General features: G+C 43.2%; 1 protein-coding gene across 4 annotated transcripts in view; it reads left to right on the top strand.

The window, feature by feature from the left end:
* Nucleotides 1–20,939, top strand: part of PALM2AKAP2 (PALM2 and AKAP2 fusion) — a 269,198-nt gene that overhangs the window by 99,836 nt on the left and 148,423 nt on the right. For all 4 annotated transcript variants that reach the window (XM_054809517.1, XM_054809516.1, XM_054809515.1 and 1 more), the window contains exons 4-5: nucleotides 11,901–12,015; nucleotides 12,630–12,651. In XM_054809517.1, coding sequence (XP_054665492.1) covers nucleotides 11,901–12,015; nucleotides 12,630–12,651 — 137 coding nt within the window. The remainder of the gene's footprint in view (nucleotides 1–11,900; nucleotides 12,016–12,629; nucleotides 12,652–20,939) is intronic.

Genomic DNA, 20,939 nt, shown 5'->3' with positions numbered 1-20,939 from the left:
CTGCCTTAGCAGAGGAAGAAGACTCAGCTGGACTCTGGTGTGGAAACAACCTGTGCAGGAATTCAAGGAAGACAAGAAATACCAATAAGGGGAAAAAAGGAAAAAGAAAAAAAAGAAAGGGAAAAAAAAAAAGCAGCTACTTGTACCAGAAAAAAGCTTGTCTTTCACTCAATGTGCACATATGTACATATATATGTATTAGGGCAAACCCACAAATTGGAGAATTTTCATGTGTGCTCTCAGGTATTCATGGTTAGGCTTGGGCTGTAATATATCTAACATATGTACTAACAACTAGTATATACTTTTCTTAAACATTCCTTTAATCTTCTCATTGACTTGAATGGGCATTACGGTAGGCTGGTGATACTGTGCTTTTTGGTGCTGGTGTTTAGCTAGACACCTTGTGTGAACAGTAAGACCAGAGATATTGTAGTGTAGCTCAGTGCATCATTTCAAATAACTTCTTCAGAAGAAATACAACACTTGCAATGAGTCCCAGAGTGAAACTTTGGTGTACATCTTCATGGCAATAAAGAACTTCTGAATCTTATCAACACAGCCAGAAAATTAGAATTGTCCATGATTATTTTTTTTTCCACAGCTCTACTATTTATCTTAACGAAGATCTTGAGTTTGCTAAGAGCCATGTGGCACACCAGAGAAACAAGCAAATACTGATGTAACCACTGCTACATGGTATTACCATTCCAGGCAATCTAATTAATAGGTAGATCAGAGGAAGAACAATATTTACATCAAAAATATTTATAACCTTGAGATGCAAAAAAAAAATATACCCAATCTTTGGCCCAAGACAAGTGGAAAGAATTGTCACTACAAACCGAGCAAGAGAGGAAATATGTAATTCTGAAAAAAATTCAGAAGGAAGAAACCAGCAGCACACACTTTTGTCTGCTGTATGTAGATTGGCTAGAGAAAGACTTTTTGTTAGGTCAGTTGCTAGCTCTGTAAAATGGCAGACTTTCTGCCAGGCTTTCTTTTTCCTCAGAAAGTCTGGACATAGATATCCTTGCTGGTATTTGTATGGCACTGTCACAATGGCTTTTCTGAGTGTCCCTGTGGAGGGGCTGAGCAATGCACATACCATGTCACTGCTTCACCCCGCGTAGCGAGAGCTGCAGATCAGCACAGCCCAGGGAGTGCTGCGCACTGCACGGGCTCATGGCCCTTGCTTCATCGTCTCTCTGCATTCACTCTTCTCTGAGCAAAAGACCTGCAGACACAGCTCAGGGAAAGATACAGGGGAAAAAATATTACCAATTGTCTCCAAAGCCCATGAGCTCTTTTCATCCTGGTGGACTCACAAACTTTTGCCCAGGCCCTTTTAAGTGAAAGTTCTCCTATACAGAGATTGAAAATTGCATAGTACTGACAAGATGTCCATTGCTGGTAGCACAGTCAGGCATCCCTCAGCGTCAACGGCTACCTTTGTGCAGCCTGTATCATCATTTCCCAGTGGTTACGACAAGCAGAAATGCACCAGAGGGTGAGTGATAATTTTTAGGGACTTACAGCTATATAACATACTATATGTTATGTTATATATATATTAAATACATATATAAAATATGTTATATATAACACTGTGCCGTGTAGGCGCACATAGACTCCCTCCTTTGAAGTGTGGCTGTTCCCATCAGCTACAGCTGATGCTTAGAATTTCACCTTTCTATAACATTTATAGAAGTTATAAAGCTGCACCCATGCTTCACCCTGGAAGCTGGTTGCCCAAGCGTGTCCTGTAGGCACCTCAGGAACAGGAGTGCTCCACTGGTGAGGAACAGACAAGCATTGCCAAGTCCCCAGACACTACTCTGGGTACCAGAGCTGATGTCCTGATGTCCTGGAGCTCTGCTAGGCGATCCTCTTGCACTGACCCCTCTGAGCCTGCCCTTCACTGCAGTGGCCCATGGGTGACTGAGAGGGACAGGAGCGCTGCTCTCTGCAAGACTCACTGTGCAAGACCCTCGTCAGCTCACTGGGAAGAGACAGGAGCACAGACAGCATCTCCCCAGATCTTGCAGTCCCAGGGCAGCAGGCCAGAGGAGATGGTTGAGGAAAAAGCTGCAGTGACTTGAGGTCCAGGCAGAAGACAATGTGCCCACTCCAGCCCTAGCTAACGGTGCTGCCTTTAAACCCAGCCTCCCATGTGTTTCGATTTTCAGTGCAGCGCTGCTTGCACTCTGAGCTTGCAGAAGTTTATTGCATTTCTGCCGTGGCCCTTCCAGAAGCAACTGTAATTTTCAACAAGGATAGAAAATGAACAGGTGGTGCCTGTCTGAAATTTCTGCTGTGGACAGCCACTTAACCCAGAGGTTACAGAGCCCACCTTGCAGCAGCTGGCTGCTAGGGTATCCTTCTGGCCATTCTGCTGCAACCCGAGGGGTTTAAATTTGGTGTCATGCTCTGCCCTGAGCTCCCCGTGATCCTTAGCAGCTCATCTCTCAGCTGACATTGTAAATCAGGGACAAAAAGTGTATTCCCAGTCTGTACAGGGGCGGGTGAAATCTCTTCAGGGCAAACACTTTTAGTAATTTATATTTTTTTTACTTCCCTTCATTAAAAAAGAAGGTGGAGGTAAAACTCACACCCTTTTCCAGGCTTCCTGTCTTCCCTGTAAATGCTGCTAGGTAACTGAATGTGTATCTCCAGTACACTGGTAGGTATATGAATTGCACAAAACATCCTCCTTCCTCGGCAGCTTGCAGCATGGGTGCTGCATTCGTTTTAATCGTACATCTGCGCTAACCCTGGCTGCGCTGCAGTATCCAGCGCTGCTGCACTATGGAGGAACGAGCACTCAACAGTCATCCCCCAGTTGCTCTCCCTCCATTTCTTGGACATCTCCCAAGATATAAATAACACAGTCCACCGTACAGCTGAACTGCTGGCATCCGTTGCTAAACCTAAATGAGTTTTCATGTGCATAGCTGCAATGTGCCAGCAAGCTGTTTTTCACAGGGCTGGCCGCACCTGTGTTGCTTTTCTAGTCTCTAGGTGCGTGCTGCTGCGTATGGAGACTTTGTGCTGCGGGGGGGACTGCACGTGTGACCCTCCTTCAGCTGGACCATATCTTGTAACACATGCCCTCCAACCCCAGGTCCCACCACAATCATTGTGGCCTCTCTGGAGCCTATTCCCAGTGCTCAAAGTGCCCACCAGTCCTCTGAAACACACCTCAATGGTAGGAGCAAAGCAAAGCTTGGGAGGGGGGAGGATTTCATGACAGCAAGCCACATGGGCACGTTTGTCCATCGTACTCTTGTGTGTCTGCTAGACTGTGTGTCCTCAGGCATCCTAGGGGCAACTCTCCTGGAGCTTGTGCTGCCAAGGTTATTTAAAGCTGTGGGAGAGCCAGCAAGTTGCTGCAGGGTTCAGTGTCTTCCCTGAGTCTTTGCACCTTCACCTTCCAATTACAAAGTACAGCGCAAGTGTCCTGTCTCATATGGCTATTTTATCTTCCTGCCTTTCTGCTGCCATCTCAGCAGGTACCGACCAGTGAACCACAGATGATGAGTCCCTATACTTGCAGTGTATGTCCCATGCGTTGTCTGGTGCGACTCCCCAGAGCTGTCTGTCTGGTTTTGTGCAGCCCAAGCATTTTATATCAGTTGTGGCTCTCACTTTGTTTATTTTAATGTTTTGGACACTGGACCAAGAGGCTCCAGAGGCAGGAAGCTCACTCTCTCTCTGGGTTGGGAGGGAAGAAGAAAGCGATAGCAATGGTGAAGAGGAGAGACAAAACCCAGCTTCACCAGGAGAAGTCTAAATATCCATTTTCATCTCACAAGCCTGGGCAAAGAAATCAGGACATTTGTGCCATTTGTTTGAAACACAAGTGCTCCAAGAGCTGGACGATTCAAAAGCCAGACTCTGGCAGAGCAGGTTAAGCTATCAGGGTCTTTACTTGCCTGGTCAGGGAAATAAAGGGACTGGGTAAGATCTGCCAGGTCCTAGTCAGGAGCACAAACAGGAGCTTTCAGATCCAAACACTCTGGTGTAAGCAGACAGGGAGAAGATAAGTGGACTCTTCGCTCTTTCACCTCTTTGGTCACTGGCCAGGGGACTGGGTTCAGACCAGTGCTTGCTTTTTTTTTTTTTTTTTTCTTTTTTTCCCTCCAGTTCTCAAAGGAGGGTCAGGCCATGTGCTCCATAAGGGCAAGCATCCAAGGCATAGTGATTGACTGATTTCCAGTCAGTGATCTGCCCTCTCCCAAAACAGTGGGAAGTTTTTAAGGTTGCAGTCTTACCGAGGAGACATCTCCTGTTTGAAGAAGACTGAAAGAACTTGGCCCTGGAAGGCTCACACTTGTAAAAGTCCACAAGCAAGTGTGGTCTGTAAATGCTATGGGGGCAAGAAGTTGTGTGTTCAGGTGATAGGTGGAAATGATACTGGAAAGAGATAACATGCTTCTAAAAGAGAATAAAAGCAGGTCATGGAGAAAATTATTCCAGCTGAAGGAAGACAGCACTGTACTCCAGCTCACCCCAGAGAGTGCTGGAGGTCCCTGTGCTTGGGAGATTTAACGCTGCATCAGGCAAACCACCTACAAAAATTCATACACAAACATAGTGTTGCTTTGGCAAGGAAAGGGACTCAATCGTAGAACTTCTGCAATTCCAGGTCAAAGCCTTTGTGTTACCTTGACATTAAGCCTTCTACACCTGGAACAGGCAATGTTTTACTAACTCACTCAGAGTAATTTTTGTTGGGTTTTACACCTCATCATGTTCAGCTCAAGAAATCCTGTGGCCAGTGCTTGAGTTGCTGGCCTTGATTTATCTAACCTAGCAGGGGTTATCGTGGGTCTAGACCAGGCAGATGCAAAATATCAATATATAGTTCCCTTTCTATGCATGTGTGTATATACATTTACTTCAAACAGCAAAGGGAATTATAGACAGTTTTTCCTCTCTTCCCAAGTTCATCAGCTGATACTGGGATGCAACTTTTGCTTGGCGAAGGGAATGGTTTCCCTTCCTGTGTATTCAGGAAGATTCATATAGATTACCAGAGCAATTCATTCAGCATCATGCCTGAATCTCATTTCCAGGCATTGATTGGTGATAATGCATTCCCAGTCTTTCAAGTCACGGAGGGCTTGCCTTTTCAAAGATGCTAATTAAGTTTGCTGCTCTTGATTATCAGCTGCACTCTGTAAACAACAGCCTTTTGGAAATCATAAGATGTGCACTGCCAGCTTTCCTCTTTGAGGGCAAGCCGTTCAAAAAGAATGAGCTCTGCAGAAAGACTAAACTAAAAGGCATTGAATTACTCAGCTCTGAAATCTCATTTCAGATCCTGCAACAGACCTGAAATGAAGCAGGTTTTTGCCATCAGCACTGGTTGTGTGTCGATATGCAAATGGTCCAACCAGCTTTGACACAACTGCCAATGTTTGCTAAGAAAACTAAGCCAATGTGAAACATAACCAAGTATTAGTCAGTGATTTCCCCCTCCCCTGCACCAGATGAAGGGCACCTTTCATGGCTGTGGCATGTAGGTAAATGCTGCAGTTTCTTAGGCATGTTGGTTTATAGCCAGGTTGCTAGTACTTGGCAGTTAATACTGGTATAGGAAGCATGTCAAGGGCTGAGGTGTTAGACTGGGACTGAGGGTACATTTCCTCGTATCTTCTCCAACTGTGCTGGTTTAAAGAGCCTAAATGCAAGACTTAACACATCTTGCAGGGGGAACGCTTTCCCCACCCTAATTCAAACCAACTCATTCCTTCCCTTGCAAGTTCATTTTCCAAAGTTATTCTGAACCTGGGTGAGCTAACAGGTACCCTGCTGCCCCAAAAAACCTTTACAGTGACCAAGAAGTGGAAAGGAGAGACCCATGGGCTGGAGCATTTTTGCCAGCGCTCTTTTGCACTGCAGGAAAAGGCATATGACTCTGTGCTCAGAGAAGGGTGGACACTGCACATTAAGTTTCAATTTCTGTTTTTGCTGTGTGGTCAAAAGCTTCATGAGGGCAAGATCCTTGAGATGGGCACAGAGTTTGTGCAGAGATCAGTTTCATCCCTACAGGCAAGCACAGTTATCCCCAAACTTCGTGTTTAACTTTCTGCTTAGTAAGCGTCGGAGAGGTTTGTTGCAGGTCTCTGCTCGTGCATCTGCCATTTTAATACCAGCTGTAACACCTCAGGATGTCAGCTCTGAGAGACCTGCCACTAATTACTGATATACAGGCCCATGTCTTCTTTGTGCCTTTTACATCAGATTGATTTAGTGCGTCAGTAGAACAACGGCAAAATAATCAGTTTACAGCTGAGCTGTTCATAACTCCATGTATGCATCAGTCACCTTTTCCCTTCGAGTGTTTATTGTGATTAGGTCTTTCCTGTTTTCCTCTTAAGTTCTGAATACTTGTATATTTTCCGTATTAGTGCTGATGAATGTTCTTTTTTCCACTGACTGTATGCTGCAGACATAACTTCTATTACATTTCTATGTTCGCTGCAGAAATGACATGAGTATTTCTCAGATGCAATCCAGCATGCAGAGCTAGTACAGGCTAAAGAAACGGGGCCATAAACCTGCAGCTGTTCTCCCTGTTCATAATGCTGTTACCATCCCACCCCAAAAAACAAAACGCTGCTGAGCCAAATGTAGGTACCTCCAGAAATCATGTGTCTGCCAGAGTTAATTAGGCAGATAGAGGAGGCTGTTTTCTTCGGGTGTAGTTCTGCTTACCTGGGATTTGTGTGCTCCTGTTGCAAAGTGGTGTGACTGCACCAGCTGCGTGAGTGCCCTGCAGGATGCTGCTCAGGGTCCCTCCTGGGGTCAAGGTAAAGGCACTTTGTGCCAGAACAGCCTCTGCCTTTCAGCAGAGAGGACAATGACAGGCTGAATCTGTGGGTTTCAACATCGTAGCATGGGAAACAGAGGAAATCCTTCTCCTAGGGAAAGTGCATTCATCACCTTGTGCTGGAGCACAAAACAGAGCCTTATATCCAAACATGATGTTTGCTGGGTACTGAGTGCTAAACATAAATGCACATGTATGCATACCACAGCCCCAAACCTGTCCTTCTGCTTCTTCACCTCTTAGATCCCCTTCTAAACTCCTCTTTTTGTCACCTAAATTAAAGTCGTCTGAGCTGCCTGACAGCTCCTTTGCTCCCTGATCCAGCATCTCTGCAGGAATGTTCATTTGCTGCTTCGCCTCTTGTCCTCTCTGAGCAGACCCAGACCCAGTTCCTGAGCACTCGTGCCTGGCACAGGGGTACTGGGGGTATGTGAGGAGCCGGGGGGACCCCTCGCACCCCTCCTCTTTATCTAGTGAGGATATATTGAGCTGTAGCCTTCTCAGAAACTGCACTGTCCACCTTGCCTACACTCGTGGCTACCTGGTTGGGTCAAAATCCCACCAAACACACAGACCAGACTTCTTTTAGCAGTCTGCTGCATCCTCTTCCCCTGCAGTACTGAATGGTTTTGGTCTGAATTTTGCAGGGCATGGTGTCTGATAGCTACAGATTATAAAAGAGAAAGCCTGTGAGTAGCCTTAAAATTATGGGGGTTTCCTCCATCATCAGGAATTTCAAGCCCAAATGGAAGAAGCCATGAGCATCCTGGTCTGATCTCATGGCTGACCCTGCTTTGAGCGGGAGGTTGGGCTAGAGACATCCCAAGGACACCTCCAGCCTGAATTACCCTATGAGCCTGTCATCTTACTAACCAAGGAATTGGGGTGTTCCCAAATGACAGCAAAAGTCTGTCCAAGAGACAGCATCCTTTCTGCTGTTCCTGGTTTCTTCCCCTTCATAGTGGGACAGCATTGTTAACATGAGCAGGAGGGTCACCTGGCTTACATGGGCAGGTCTTCTGACCCCCCCCAAAAATCCTGTTACACCCTCAGGTGCTTATGGTAGCCATCTGTTAAAGAAAGCTGTGGGACAGACAGACTAACAGCAAGGCAGGCTTGGCTTTCTGAGCAGCGAAAGCTTCACTGTTTATTTCTGTGATATGCAGGGAAACAGGGCTCTGTGTACATCCACTGAAAAAAACACGCCCATGCCAAAGTAACTCTGGACTCCTTGAGCCAGTTTTTCTCCTTACATAAACAGTTTATCAAATCCCAGTGATCAGATAACTGCTTGGGCCAATAAGCAGCAATAATAACAGTCTGGTTTACTCCACTTCTACCTTATCTGGATCTCTGTTTTCTTATTTTTTTCCCTACAGCACTCCGGATATTGTAGTTGTTTATTTAACTGGCTTTGTTGTTGTGGCAGCCTGAAATCTGCTAAGAAGCCAGGAACAAGGGAATTATAAGGTTTCCTTGCCAGGTGTCAAATGACAATTAAGGCACATCCTTTTTAAACTGGGCTAGAAGAAAAGGACATTATTCAATATTTAACAGGTTTACACAGGAAGAATGTGAGCACTTTGTATATGTATGTACGCGCACATGTGCACTCTGAATGGATTTATTACTGTTTAAGCCATTATATAGCATGTTGGTCAAAACAGATGTGATATTAGTGCATTTTGTTTTGCAGACCAAATTTGAATGCCTCTGTTGTATCTTGTTACCAAAAAGTAGTCAGTTCTCCTTATCACTCAGCAATTCTGATATGAAGCTGACTAAAAAAATAAAGGGTGCAAAACAACCTTCAGTTTGCAATATAAATTTAATTTTTGCATTGCTGACCCCTACATAAAGAGGCAGCCCAAAAGAAGTGGTGAAGGCTCTAGGTCCAAATTTTCCAGTGAGGTTTGTGGTGCCCAGATGGTTTGCTAATGAATGTATACAACAGCTCACATGGAAACTGTGCCCTTGAGTATTTCTGTTACCTCATACCTCAGCAGCATTACCTCAGCCTTTAAGCTTGGAGAGTATAGACAAGAGTGGTATAAAATTGAGCGAAAAGGTATAAAGCAACCTCCTGTGGATGTTAATGCTGGGTTTATGACCCCTGTGCTATGTAACAGGTACATTTTGGCTGAATGATCTGTATTTTTCCTACCATGATTAGGAATTCAGACCCGTTCTACAAAGGGCCTGGGAGACTCTGAGTCTGCCTCCACTGATTTCAGTGGGAAAAGGGAAATTTGGCCCTATGGGATGGGTTTGTATGCATTCTTACTCAGTGTCACATAGGAAATCTGTGTCCCTGCAAGCTTCACCCATGTTTCTAAATCCTGGCAGCTCTGTCTCCATCCCTTTTCTCTTTACTAAGCTGTTAATACTGCTTCTAAAAGGAACCGAAGAAGGAATTCAGTAAAAAACACCTACCAAGATGTCTTGTTGAAATAAGGTAACCTAATGTTGCATCTGCCCAACTCGTTTTACTGGTGAGGGTAGGCTGGCAGGACTGAAACAGAAACTGGGGAAGTGACTCAGGAGGGGAGGATAAAAGAGACATAAACAGGTGAAAACAAAAGAAGCAAGTAGCCAGAAAGTAAGAAAATGTAAATCAAATCAATGCTGGATATGCATATGCAAGTGCACATGTGCATGCATTAGAAACACACTTTCTCTGGAAGACCAAACAATTCATGACAAACCTCCTACGGTTTTGAGCTGGTGCACAAAAAATGCTGCACTTAATCATCACTCCAAATTACAAGCAGCCTACTTGCTTATAAACTTACATCAAATGAGCAGCTTTATACCACGTATGCTCACAGTCTTTTCATTATCATAAATTATTAACTAATATGCAATTCATTTGAAAGAAAAAGGACTTCTTTCTTCCCCTGCATTTTGTTGTTGCTGACTTCCATGCATTCCCATTTTCCAGTCGCGTCCTGGATCATGCAACAAGCAAAATGTACCAGGCTACAGAATATGTCTCCTGCAAATGCTGCTTAGTGATTTGCTTGGGAAGAAAAGAAACATACCAGTAAACTCCGACTCACCCAGCTCCACAATGTAATTTTACCAGACAGCACAGCAGAATATTTCAAATGTCTTTATCAGCAAGGTATAAATGTATATAGATCTACTAATCATTCCCAGGGACAGGGAAGGAAAAGAAGCCACTTTCCTGTTGACTTCTAAATTCATTAAGTAGGAGCATGGCAATGGCTGACCTCAATGACAAATTATTTTTTCACTTCTCTAGACATTTTAAAATGGGAAGAAAAGTCAAGATGAAACAGTATTTTTTGAAAGCTTTCTCCCTGAGTCACAACGTGAGAGAGAATATTCATCCTGTATCAAATTGTTCCATTTCAGCAGGACAAAATATTTTGTTTCAAAATAATTTGCATTTTTAAAGTTTTTCTGTTAATTTGGAAAAAAAAAACCATTAAGTGGATTGGAACAGTACTTTGCAATAGTTCACTTTAAAATCACAGCAATTTAGTAATTTCAACTTGGAGATGATAGGGTTGCCTTTAAGAGAGAAAAACAGCAGTTCAGCAAATCACCACAAATTTGAGACTATTAAGTATTCACATACTTCAGGAGAGTGAAATCTGCCTTTTTCCATCTGAAACAACTTGAGGCTGTGACACTTTTGCATCCCTCTAATGAAAAGCATTATCAGCAAGTGCCACACATCTTTCATCCTTGCACAATTAGAAAGTGGGGAAAAATTTCCCAGGTGGATGCCTGAAGTTAGACCCCTGCATCTATATTTAGACACATGAATTTCACAAGCAACTCACGCTGTCAACCCCCTGAAAGGCGCAATCCCTCCCTCCCTCCTCCCTACCTGCTCACTGTCACCTTCTCCTTGCCCTCTGCCTTGTGATCAAACAAGCATTAATGAATTCCTGTGCTGAGCAGGGCTGGAAAAGAGCAAAAATGTGTCCCTGTAAGGGACATTGATCCTAAATACCCTGATCCTTCCCTTGAGAAGTGCTGGCAAAAAAAAAAGAGGAGCAAGCAGCCATGGGTAAGGAAAGTACTGGGCGACACTGATCTGTCACCTTCAAAGAAATATGGTCCAACAAGATATGAGCAACTACAGCTCTCTCTGAAGACAAAGGGAGTGTTAGGTAACTAACACTGTTCAAAAGTGTTCATCTTAGCTCATATTACAGATATTTTAAATTTTTTGGTCAAAAGTGAGATGGTGGTATACATAAAAATAGAGAAAGAGGAAATATTCATGCACCTGCATAAATCATATCAATAAAAGGAGGTTTGAGCTAAAGTAATGGAGAATCTAACCCTGATTAAAGTGTATCCTAAATCACAATCAACACATCATAAGGACTGAGACATCTAAAGGACTGAGTGCCATTAGGTCTCAACAAGAGAAACAAGAGTGCCGAATGCTTCCTGCCTAGCAAAATAAGCTTATTTTCTGGGCAGCTTGTGTATTTTGTTACCTGAAGCCTCTGGGGTCCCCAGTATCATGCAGTAACAGTAGAAAGCATGGATGGATGTCCAATGCTTTTGGGTTCCTGAAGTGTTATTGTCGGGAGTGGGCTAAGTACTGGTTCAAGAGAAACTCCTAGCATGACTGGTTGACTGCCAGCTTCCAACAACTATTTCCAGTTTCATTGTCTGGAGTATGGAAGCATTAGAAGACATCTACTCCTCTAATTATTACTGCATATTTATGGTTGTATCCCGAACTGTGATTTCTAAAATGAAGGTGCATGTCTGAGAGATGTTATGGGAATTGGGGTGAAGGGATACCAAGATATATTTTTAGTTAATCTGTATATGCTTTTTCAGAAGTGGATAAGAAGAGAATTACTGTTTTTCTTTTAAATAGATCTGTCTGTTCCACAAATAATTCATGTACCCTTCTTGCACTAGGAAAGCAGTTGTGAATAACAAGAGTGAAAGTTGTCCCTGATGACATTTGAAATGCTAATTAATACCTAGGAGACTATGGCTCATTGAAACGATTTTTACATGTTTTATTTTTGTGTGTATGTGCATCTCTGTATGTCTTCCACAGGCTGGAAGAAGAAATACAGAAATTAGAAAGTGAGGAATCCCAAATATCTGCCAAAGAACAAATAATCTTGGAGAAGCTAAAGGAGACTGAGAAATCCTTCGACAACTTGCAAAAGGTATTTAAAAAAAAAAAAAAAAAAAGACACTTGGGCATAAATTGAAACCAAGGTAGACTCTTATCGCTGTTTGAAAGCAGAAGTTATAATTCATGCACTTATGGGAAGATTGAGGGCAGTTGCAGAGCACTTAGCTCAAACCAGAATGAACAAGACCAGAAGAGATATGGAGGCGTCAGATCTGTTTTGGTTGGGTTATTTGGATTTCCCCTTCCCACTCCAGCTTTTTTTGCACAGGCATTTCAGATATTTCTCCCGATCTTATCTGCAAGGAAACCATGTGAAATTTCTGCCCCACAAAAGATGTCAGCAGGATCCCAGAAGGCATCTCAAACTTCCCTGCTCCCAGTGGTACTCAGGGATAGTGGCATTTGCCACAAATGCCATTTCTGAACATAACAGCCTGCAGCAAACAGCAGTGTTCTCCTTTCAGTTACACCATGTCCCTCAGCCTCTAATGGCACCTAAACCTGAGGAGACACATCCCCAGGTACCCCTTTAAAAATTACAAAGAACCATAAAAGCAAGCCTAGCATAAAAATCAAGACTTCATGCAAATTAAACCCAAAATATAAAAGGTTTAACCCCAAACATCTTATTTTTTTTCTTCACAGAGTTTCTCACACCAGGATGGTGGTAAGTGCCTTTTTATTATTGTATAGCTATGGGTTTAACAGGTTGTTACTATAGCTTTGTTGCAAAGGTTTACAGACTGGTGGTTCTTCTCTTCATTGTATGTCTCTGATTTATTGCTAGAGCCATTACCTCTTTCTTTGGTATTGCTATAGCGCAAGCACAAACGTCACTATTGTGGTGAAACAGTTTTCCTTTGGCAGAGCTCCACCTCTTCTTACGTGTGCACAAGGGGAAAGAACATCATGGACTTAAAACAGACATCATACAATTTCTATGTTATTGACCCCTTTCACCACATTGATATTGATAGCCCTGCACTGCAGACTCCCTTTCACCTCTCTGTGGTCAATCTTCTCCATTGTATGCAGTCATGCTCTGCAGTTAAATACAATTCCTAATATACAGGAACAACGGTTAAAATTAGATTACTTCACTGATGAACAATACTCGCTGCGTGATGATTCTTACAGAAAGAAAACCTCACATGGGTGAATGAAGATGTAATAATTCCTAGTTCATTAACTCAGTGTCACATTATGTGTGATTAGTCTAAATACTGAGCTATAAATTTAGGTGTCTGAGTGAGCAAATAATGTGGTCGGTTCCCAAGAAGCTAGAAAGACCTTTGTAGTGCCTCTCCAGGACCCTTAGGACCCATGAAGAATATCATGCTGATCCATCTGCAGATGAATCTATGCTCCAGACACTCATTCTCAGTACACGTCTTTGAACTGAGAAGATGCAAAATACTGAGGTCGTGACTATCTCCTCCAGCTGCTGACAAGGCCATGTCCAACTGTACTGTGAGTACAGATGAGGAATATGTAGGATGATCCTAATATTAAAGCACTGGGACACAACTGAAGGTCAATATGTAGTATATGAGCTGACATGGAGCTGTTTTGGGGAGTACCTTTTTGAGGGGATTATTATGAGTTAGTAAGAGGGGGGTTTTTTTAACTCAAAGATCTAGTTCAGAAATTTTCACTTCTATTAGCAATATAATCCAAGTTTATGTTAAATCTCATTGTCAAAACAAAACAAACAAACTCCAACAAAACAAAACCACAAAAAAAAGAAATCCCAGATAGGATGCTCTATGCTAAGAATTTCCTCCTCATTCCTCCTGGACCATTTGAAATTGTCTACCACAAAGTAAAAAAAGATCCAGAATGGCAAATATTTTGTACCTATGCAGAGTTTCACCATGGTTGTTGGTAAGTTTCCAAAAAAAAGTGGTATCTACAGGAATTAGCACCCAAAGTGTGCAGGAGCTTTTATGACTCCTGCAAGATGCAGTCTGCCTCTTCATGTGTGTTGTGATAAAACAGGAACCAAAGGAAGCCCCAGCTAGCAAATATGAAACAGTAGTTTCCCTGAAGGTATTTTCTTGTTGCAAAGTAGTATTTCATTGGGTTCAAGAGGAGCCTCACCTGTTCTCCAGGCTTTGCCTGCTTTCAGTGGATCCCTCCCTCACAGACTCAGCCAGAAGCAAGGACAGCTTGTGGTTTTTTTGAAGGGTAACAGAAAACTACAAAATTATGCCAAAGAGAAGAGTGTCCCTCTGGAATAAATGTGCAAGCAGAGGGAGCAGGGGGTATAGCTAAGTTAACTCTTCCAGACCACTTGCTTTATATATCTTGTCTCTTCCTCTTGGCAGCTGGTCCTTGTGGGCTGAGGTGGGCTCGGATCATCCTCTAAGCAGTACCATACTCTGCTCCTCTAGGAATGACCGAGGCTGCAAGCTGTCCTGTTAGCTCTCCCACTGTGGGAACAATGTGACCGTGTATCTTCACAAGGTGAAAGCTGAGCGTGTCCTCTGTTTCCTGCTTCCTGACAACAGTCTGTGAGGGTAGCTGATCAGAGCAGGAAGAAAACGCCAACATAGATAGCTGCGATCACTTTGGTACCATAGATTTTTCCTTCCTTCAAAAACATGTAGGACTTGCTTTGTGGCAGCAGATCAGCCATCTGTCTTGGCTACCATCTGTAACACATGCTGCAGAGGAGAATGTAAGAGCCATTGGATAATACAGGAAGGCTGTGTACAACACAGACACAAACCAACGTGTACCTGTCGGGGCAATTTCTTCAACTGCTGCCACATCCTGAAAGTCTTCCATTCCATAAATCTCACATTAGTTTGCCCTGTGCCCATCCCTTCCTTTATTCTAAACACAATGATGGTACAGAAAATGATTTATCTCATCACTGTGTCCCTGTGCATGTTTTTGTGTCATATATATGGTGGTGACAGATCTTTTGAGTGCACAGAAAGCACCACTACATGGAGCTCAGAGCCCAGAGGAGCCCAGGCGAAGGTTGCGAGGGGAGAGGAGAAGTGGTGGTGAGCATCAGTGGCCGATCAAGTGACTCTCTGTGTCCTTCCCACCCTTCCCAGAAAACAGCTGTGTTTGGCAATGAGCATTTCAGAGCTTGAAGTCATCCAGGCACAATAAACACAAACCCTATGTTTTCCGGGGTACAAACACACTTTGCCTTCATAGATAACCACACGTGAGAAAGCAGAGCAGAAGCTGAGGCTGGGGGCTGTGGCCCTGCCACCTGCAGCTGTGCTTCTGCCAGCTCCTTGGTGGCTTGTCACTGACAAGCTCTCCATTAAACAAGGGCTGAGGTGATGCTAGGAATGATATTTGTTGCTGCTCAGGTCTGCAGACAAAGCCAGGCATGCTGTAGTGCTATGCTGCACGCACATTGTGAACAAATGGCAGGGAGAGAGCTCTTCATGTATGCGTATGTTTATGGCTCAATGTATATATAAAATAAAAGCCACATTAAGATCTGATGTAACTCCCTTGACTGCTGAATTTGCCTCAGGTAAATTTGTCCTCTACAATCTTTGGCCATCCATATGCAAACTACATGCTGCTACTTCAGCCAACATACAGAAGCCACAATTACAGTAATTCTACAGTTTGCACAAACCTCTGTTTGAATTTGGTATGTATTAGCATGTATTTGGCAAAGATGTGGCTCTGGAAACCTGGCCTGGATTGTTTAGTTCCCAGCACATTGCTTAGGGACTCTTCTGATTTTCTCTCCTCTGATCTTAATCAGCTGTGCAGCCCAACAGTAAAGCAGACGAGCATGTCCTCAGAGGAGTCAAGTACAGATCTTTGTAGAGTGCTTTCCACATGTCCTGTAAAAATTCATCAGTGATTGTTTTTCAGTTGTAGGGTTTTAAGTAACTTTTTAATTTGATCTGTATCTATGGCTGCCACAATTGCAGCACTGCTGGCCACCTGGATAAAAACACTCATCACCACCCTCTGACTGTGAGGTGTTAGCCAATTTCATACCCATCTCACAGACCACTCATCCAACTGCATCTTGGCAGTTTGTGCAGGAGAAGGCTGTGGGAAACACTGTCAAATACTTTGCTGAAGTCCAGGTAAAGAATATCCACTGCTCTCCCCATGTCAACAGAAGATAGTATTTTGTTGTAGAAGGTGATCAGGTTAGTCTGTCATGATTTGCCTTTGGTAAATCCATGATGTTTTTTCTCAATCACCTGTTTCATTTGGTTTGTAATAGTTTCTGGGAGGACTCATTCTGTCACTTTCCCAGGGAATGAAGTAAGACCAGTGGGCCTCTAGGTTCCTGGGTCCTCTTTTAGTCCCTTCCTGTAGATGGGTATGACATTTTCCCTCTTCCAGTCATCAGGGACATCCCCTGATCTCCATGACTTTCAAATATTATAGACAGTAGCCTTGCAACAATGTCAGCCACTTCTCTTAACCCACTGGGGTGGATTCCAACCAGACCCATGGATTTATGTGTGTTGAGCCCTTGCAAGATGCTGTGGACCAGCCCTTCTTCCACTACTGGCAGATCAACACATGAGTTGCCATAGCTACTTGATCTTGTGGTCTGGGGTCCAGCTACACCAGTAAGACAGAGGCAAAGAGAACATCTGCCTTGTCAGCATTGTTAGTGACTATTTTCTTTGCCCTGTTTAGTAATGGGCCTATGTCTTCCCTGTGCTTCTGCTTACTGCTCTCAAATCTGAAGAATCCTTTCTTGTACTTGACATCTTTGGCCAATTTCAGTTCTATCTGAGCCTTAGCCTTCCTGACTGCATCTCTGCATGCCCTAGCAAGGTTCTTGTAGTCCTCAATGGCTATTTGGCTGCCTTTCCATAGTCAGAATGCTTCTTTGTTGCTTTTAAAAGCCTAAAAGCTCATTGTTGAACCAGGGTGGTCTTTTATTCAGCCTTTTTCCTTTTCCTTTGTAGAGGATGGACAGTTCTTGTGCTTTCAGCAGGTACTCTTGAATAACTGCCAGCACTCACAAGCTCCTTTACCCTCCATGGATGCTTCCCATGGAATCTCTCGCAGCTGGGCTCTGAGCATATTGAAGTTGGCTCTTCTAAGATTTGGGGTCTTTGTCCTACTACTGGTCTTCAGTATGGTCAGCAGGATCTTAAACTCCATAATGTTGTGGTCACTGTGTCCGAGACTACCATTGGTAATTATGTTGTCAAGTAAGTCTTCTCAGATTGCAAGCAGTTAATCTAGCAATGTGCTGCTCCTTGTCGGCATGTCCAGCATCTGTAACAGGAAGCAGTCCTCAATGCGTTCCAGGAACCTGATGGACAGCTTGTGCACCATTTGGGTTGTTTTCCAACAAATGTCTGGCTAATTGAAGCCACCCATGAGGACCAGTTTCTGTTGGCCCAAGGCTTCCTTGAACAGCCAAAGCAAGGTTTTCTCTGCTTCATCATCATGATTGGGAGGTCAGTAACAGATACCTAACATAAGATCCTCTTTGGTGATGTCCCTCTAATCTTATCCAAAGGCATTCATTCAATAGAACTAGCATGGTCTCCAGAGCTCTCCTCTAAACACTCAAATTTCTCTTTCACATAAAGTGCAACTCCACCTCCTCTTCTTCCCTTCCTATCTTTCTGACAGTGATTGTAGCCATCCATTGTGGTCTTCCCATCACATGAGTTTTCCCACCGAGTTTTTGTGATTCCTATGACTTCTGTCAGACTGGGCATGGAGCTCTAGTTCCTCCTGCTTGTTGCCCAGATTACATACATTAGTATACATGCACTTGAGGTGGCTGAACTTAGGGTTCTTGCCTTTGGAAAGGGTTGCAGAGCATTCCTGACTGCTCTGTTCGGCACACTCATCCACCCTGTTGCTTACAGATTTACAGGTGTCAGCTGTGGACCCTACCCACCAAGTTCCTTAGTTTAAAGAATGATTCACTAAATCAGAGCCAGGCTATTCAGTTTTTAGCAACCCTTCCTCCTTAAACCTCTGTTCATGGTCTTACAAATGTGGTGGGAGGGTCATAATCTCTGTTGCCTCTGATGTAGCCCCATGGAGCCCCAAGGAGCTTTGCAGGTTGAACAGCCCTGCTGTGAGAGCTAGTATTTGTGGAAGACCTTCGACACTAATTTTAGTGATAGTCAGACTTTCTAAAGATAATCCAGCCCTTGGAAAGTGAGTTCGTCTGACATTTGGCCACAAGGCTCTGCGTGAGAGTTATTCTGAGCAGTTCTGAAGGTTTAATTTTGTGTAAGCACCCTTGAAGGATTATCTGGCCCCATATATTTTCCTAAGCACTTGTCTGTCTGGTAGTATGGAAAAGTGCCATAGTCCTGAAACACAGTTTGTTGTAAGTAGTACAAAATGCCACATGACATGTTTTATAGCCTCCTTAGAGATTAATAACTCATCAAAGGTTGAAATGAAGATATTGAATGTAGTCAGTTCAAATGCTTTAATTTATGTTCTGTCTTACTTCTCATGCAAACGAAATGCTAATTTGGATCTCATCAACTCCTTGTAAAATCGATCTCATATCCTTTTTAAAGGTGCTAAATGAAACAGACCTCATCGCCAGTGAGGTAAAGGGAAATGATCATGTTCATTTTGTCTGGCATGGGGACAAGACAGGAACTGGCAGAATCATCCAAACCCCAAGTTCTTCTAGTCAAATACCCCATTTCTGACACATAGCACCACCACTTGCTTCAGAAGAAAATACATGAGAATCCTACCCCCACCACAGCATTCCCTGCTCAGGACAATAGAGACTGTCAGGAGCTCTGAAGCTAATTTTAAAATATTTTATTCTAAGTAACATCCAGAGAAGTTTCTAAACTGAGTCAATATTAACAACACCTAACACTTACCTAGGTATTGCCTCCTAATGCAGGAGGCAAAAAACCTTACTAAGGTCCACAGATATGTACAGCATCAAAGCAAGAGTTTCACTATCAAGCTGTACAACTGATCTCGCTTACTGCTAGACGTCAGCGATGCTAGCTGCCAGGAGGGACAGCTCAGTTGCCTGTACGGGCACTGTGGAAAAACAAACACTTGTAATGGATTTTGCCTCCTGCAGTGCCCTGGGATGAGAACTGTACCCTAACCATGCCTTATTTATTCCCACAGACTGCAAAACAAGTAAGGTTATTAGTTAAGTAGCACAAGTCTACATTGATTACACCCACGTGTGGACACACAGGTCTGTCACTCAAGTCGCTGGATGAGTGTACTGAAACGACTGTTCAAGCAGTACACTCTATGTGGTGAATAATTACTAAATTTCTGCCATTTCCAGAACAAAAAGTGCCTTCTTATTCTGGCCCAGAAACAGTCGCCACTTCTTTCTTCTGAGAAATTGCTTCAGTTTTCAATAATGGCCTGCTCATTTACTGGTGATATTTCCCAGAATAACACCGAGCATTGTACCAATTTCTCATCCGAGGCAAGAAACTCTGCAAAAGAAAGCAGCTGTTGCTGGCCATTGCTCAGTCAGCTGTCGCTTAAACAATTATTTCTCTACTGCTAAAAATAAATAAAAAAACTTAAGGAAACAGTATGCATTGAAAATATAAAAGCCCATTTGCCAAGCCTGCATTTTCCATTGAAGTATGAAATAAAACAATATTTCCCTGGCCGAGGTTTTTTTTCAAATTCATCTGTTACAAACTGAACTTATATACTAACTTTCTGGCTTTCTGGAAAGAACTTGCACTGTGCCTCTGTTCCATCCTCCTCTGACACAGGAAGGGGGAAAGGGGATCACCTTACCTGTGTCATCTACAGTGCTCCATGGAGGCTTGGCATGTCTGCCTGGGGACTGTGATTACTGCCTTCCTGCACCCAGCAGCACCAGTGGCCATGGCAGGCTGTTAAGGCGGTAAAACCATTTCACTAATACCAGGCCCAGTTTTCCTGCCAGAGGAACAGACTTTGGGATTAGAGGTGGCACATCATGTCTTTGCTGAGGATGCCACCGGGTGCAGGGTTTTTTTCTGGGATGGGTGTTAGCCCTTAGGGCATGTGATGAAAATATCTCCCTTAACAGATGCAGTCAAGCAGCCTCCAACAGGACATTTCATTTTTTCTTCTTTCACCAGTTCACTTTTATGGTCTGCACTGGTTTTCCTATCTCACCTGCTTATAACAAGAGGCACCAAGGAAGGCATATTCTGCCTCCTATCCTGACACATGGACCAGACCATACTGAGGGCTCAACAACTTAAATTATAACCAGCAAAGTACCTTTGGAGGAAAAAGTATGCTCTGTTTCACATCAGATAGGTTCTTACGGTTGAACAGAAATTCAATCGTTGCCATACAAAACTGAAAACATTTCCAGTTGATAGGAAAGAATGTGATTTTTTTTAATTTTTTTTTTTTTTCATTTTGGTTTGGCACTTGAACTGTAAGTCAGTTATTTGCACATCTCTCCTCTGAGCTCAGCTTTTAACTCAGTCACTGAATGCTAGCAGAACGATATATATGGTATCTAGTTATATTTAACCCAGCCACAAAACATCTCCTGGTAAATATTTGTAGATTTCTTTAATGTCTCTTCTAAAGAACATATTTAGCTTATGCTAAACAACCGTAAGCTCAAACGTAAAACAAGTCAGTCCTTTAAGATAGGTTTCTTCCAGTTCAGGGTTTGTTAATGAATGATGGCACTGCATAACTGGCAGGCGCTTAATACCTACTGAAGCTGACAACAAGCACCCTATTAGTATCTATATGTGATTTCATTATTAGCTAAATTAGCTAAATTTAAGAACAAAAAGCCAAATGCTGGTTCAATAATATTGGAAACAACCAGTGCAAAAGAGCTGGCCTTTCATCCCATTCAGTCAACACTAGCATTTTTAGGCTTTTATATCTCTATTTGAAATGACATGTATTCTGGGTATCACGTTAGGTTTGTTCCTTACCTTCCCCCTCTCTCCCCCCACCCCGTTTTAAAGGTCACGGACTTGATAAATCCAGAAC

The sequence above is a fragment of the Grus americana genome, chromosome Z (assembly GCF_028858705.1).
Source record: "Grus americana isolate bGruAme1 chromosome Z, bGruAme1.mat, whole genome shotgun sequence".
Lineage (NCBI taxonomy): Eukaryota > Metazoa > Chordata > Aves > Gruiformes > Gruidae > Grus > Grus americana.
Note: the sequence above shows the minus strand (reverse complement) of the source record. Positions and strands in the feature narration are given on the sequence as shown.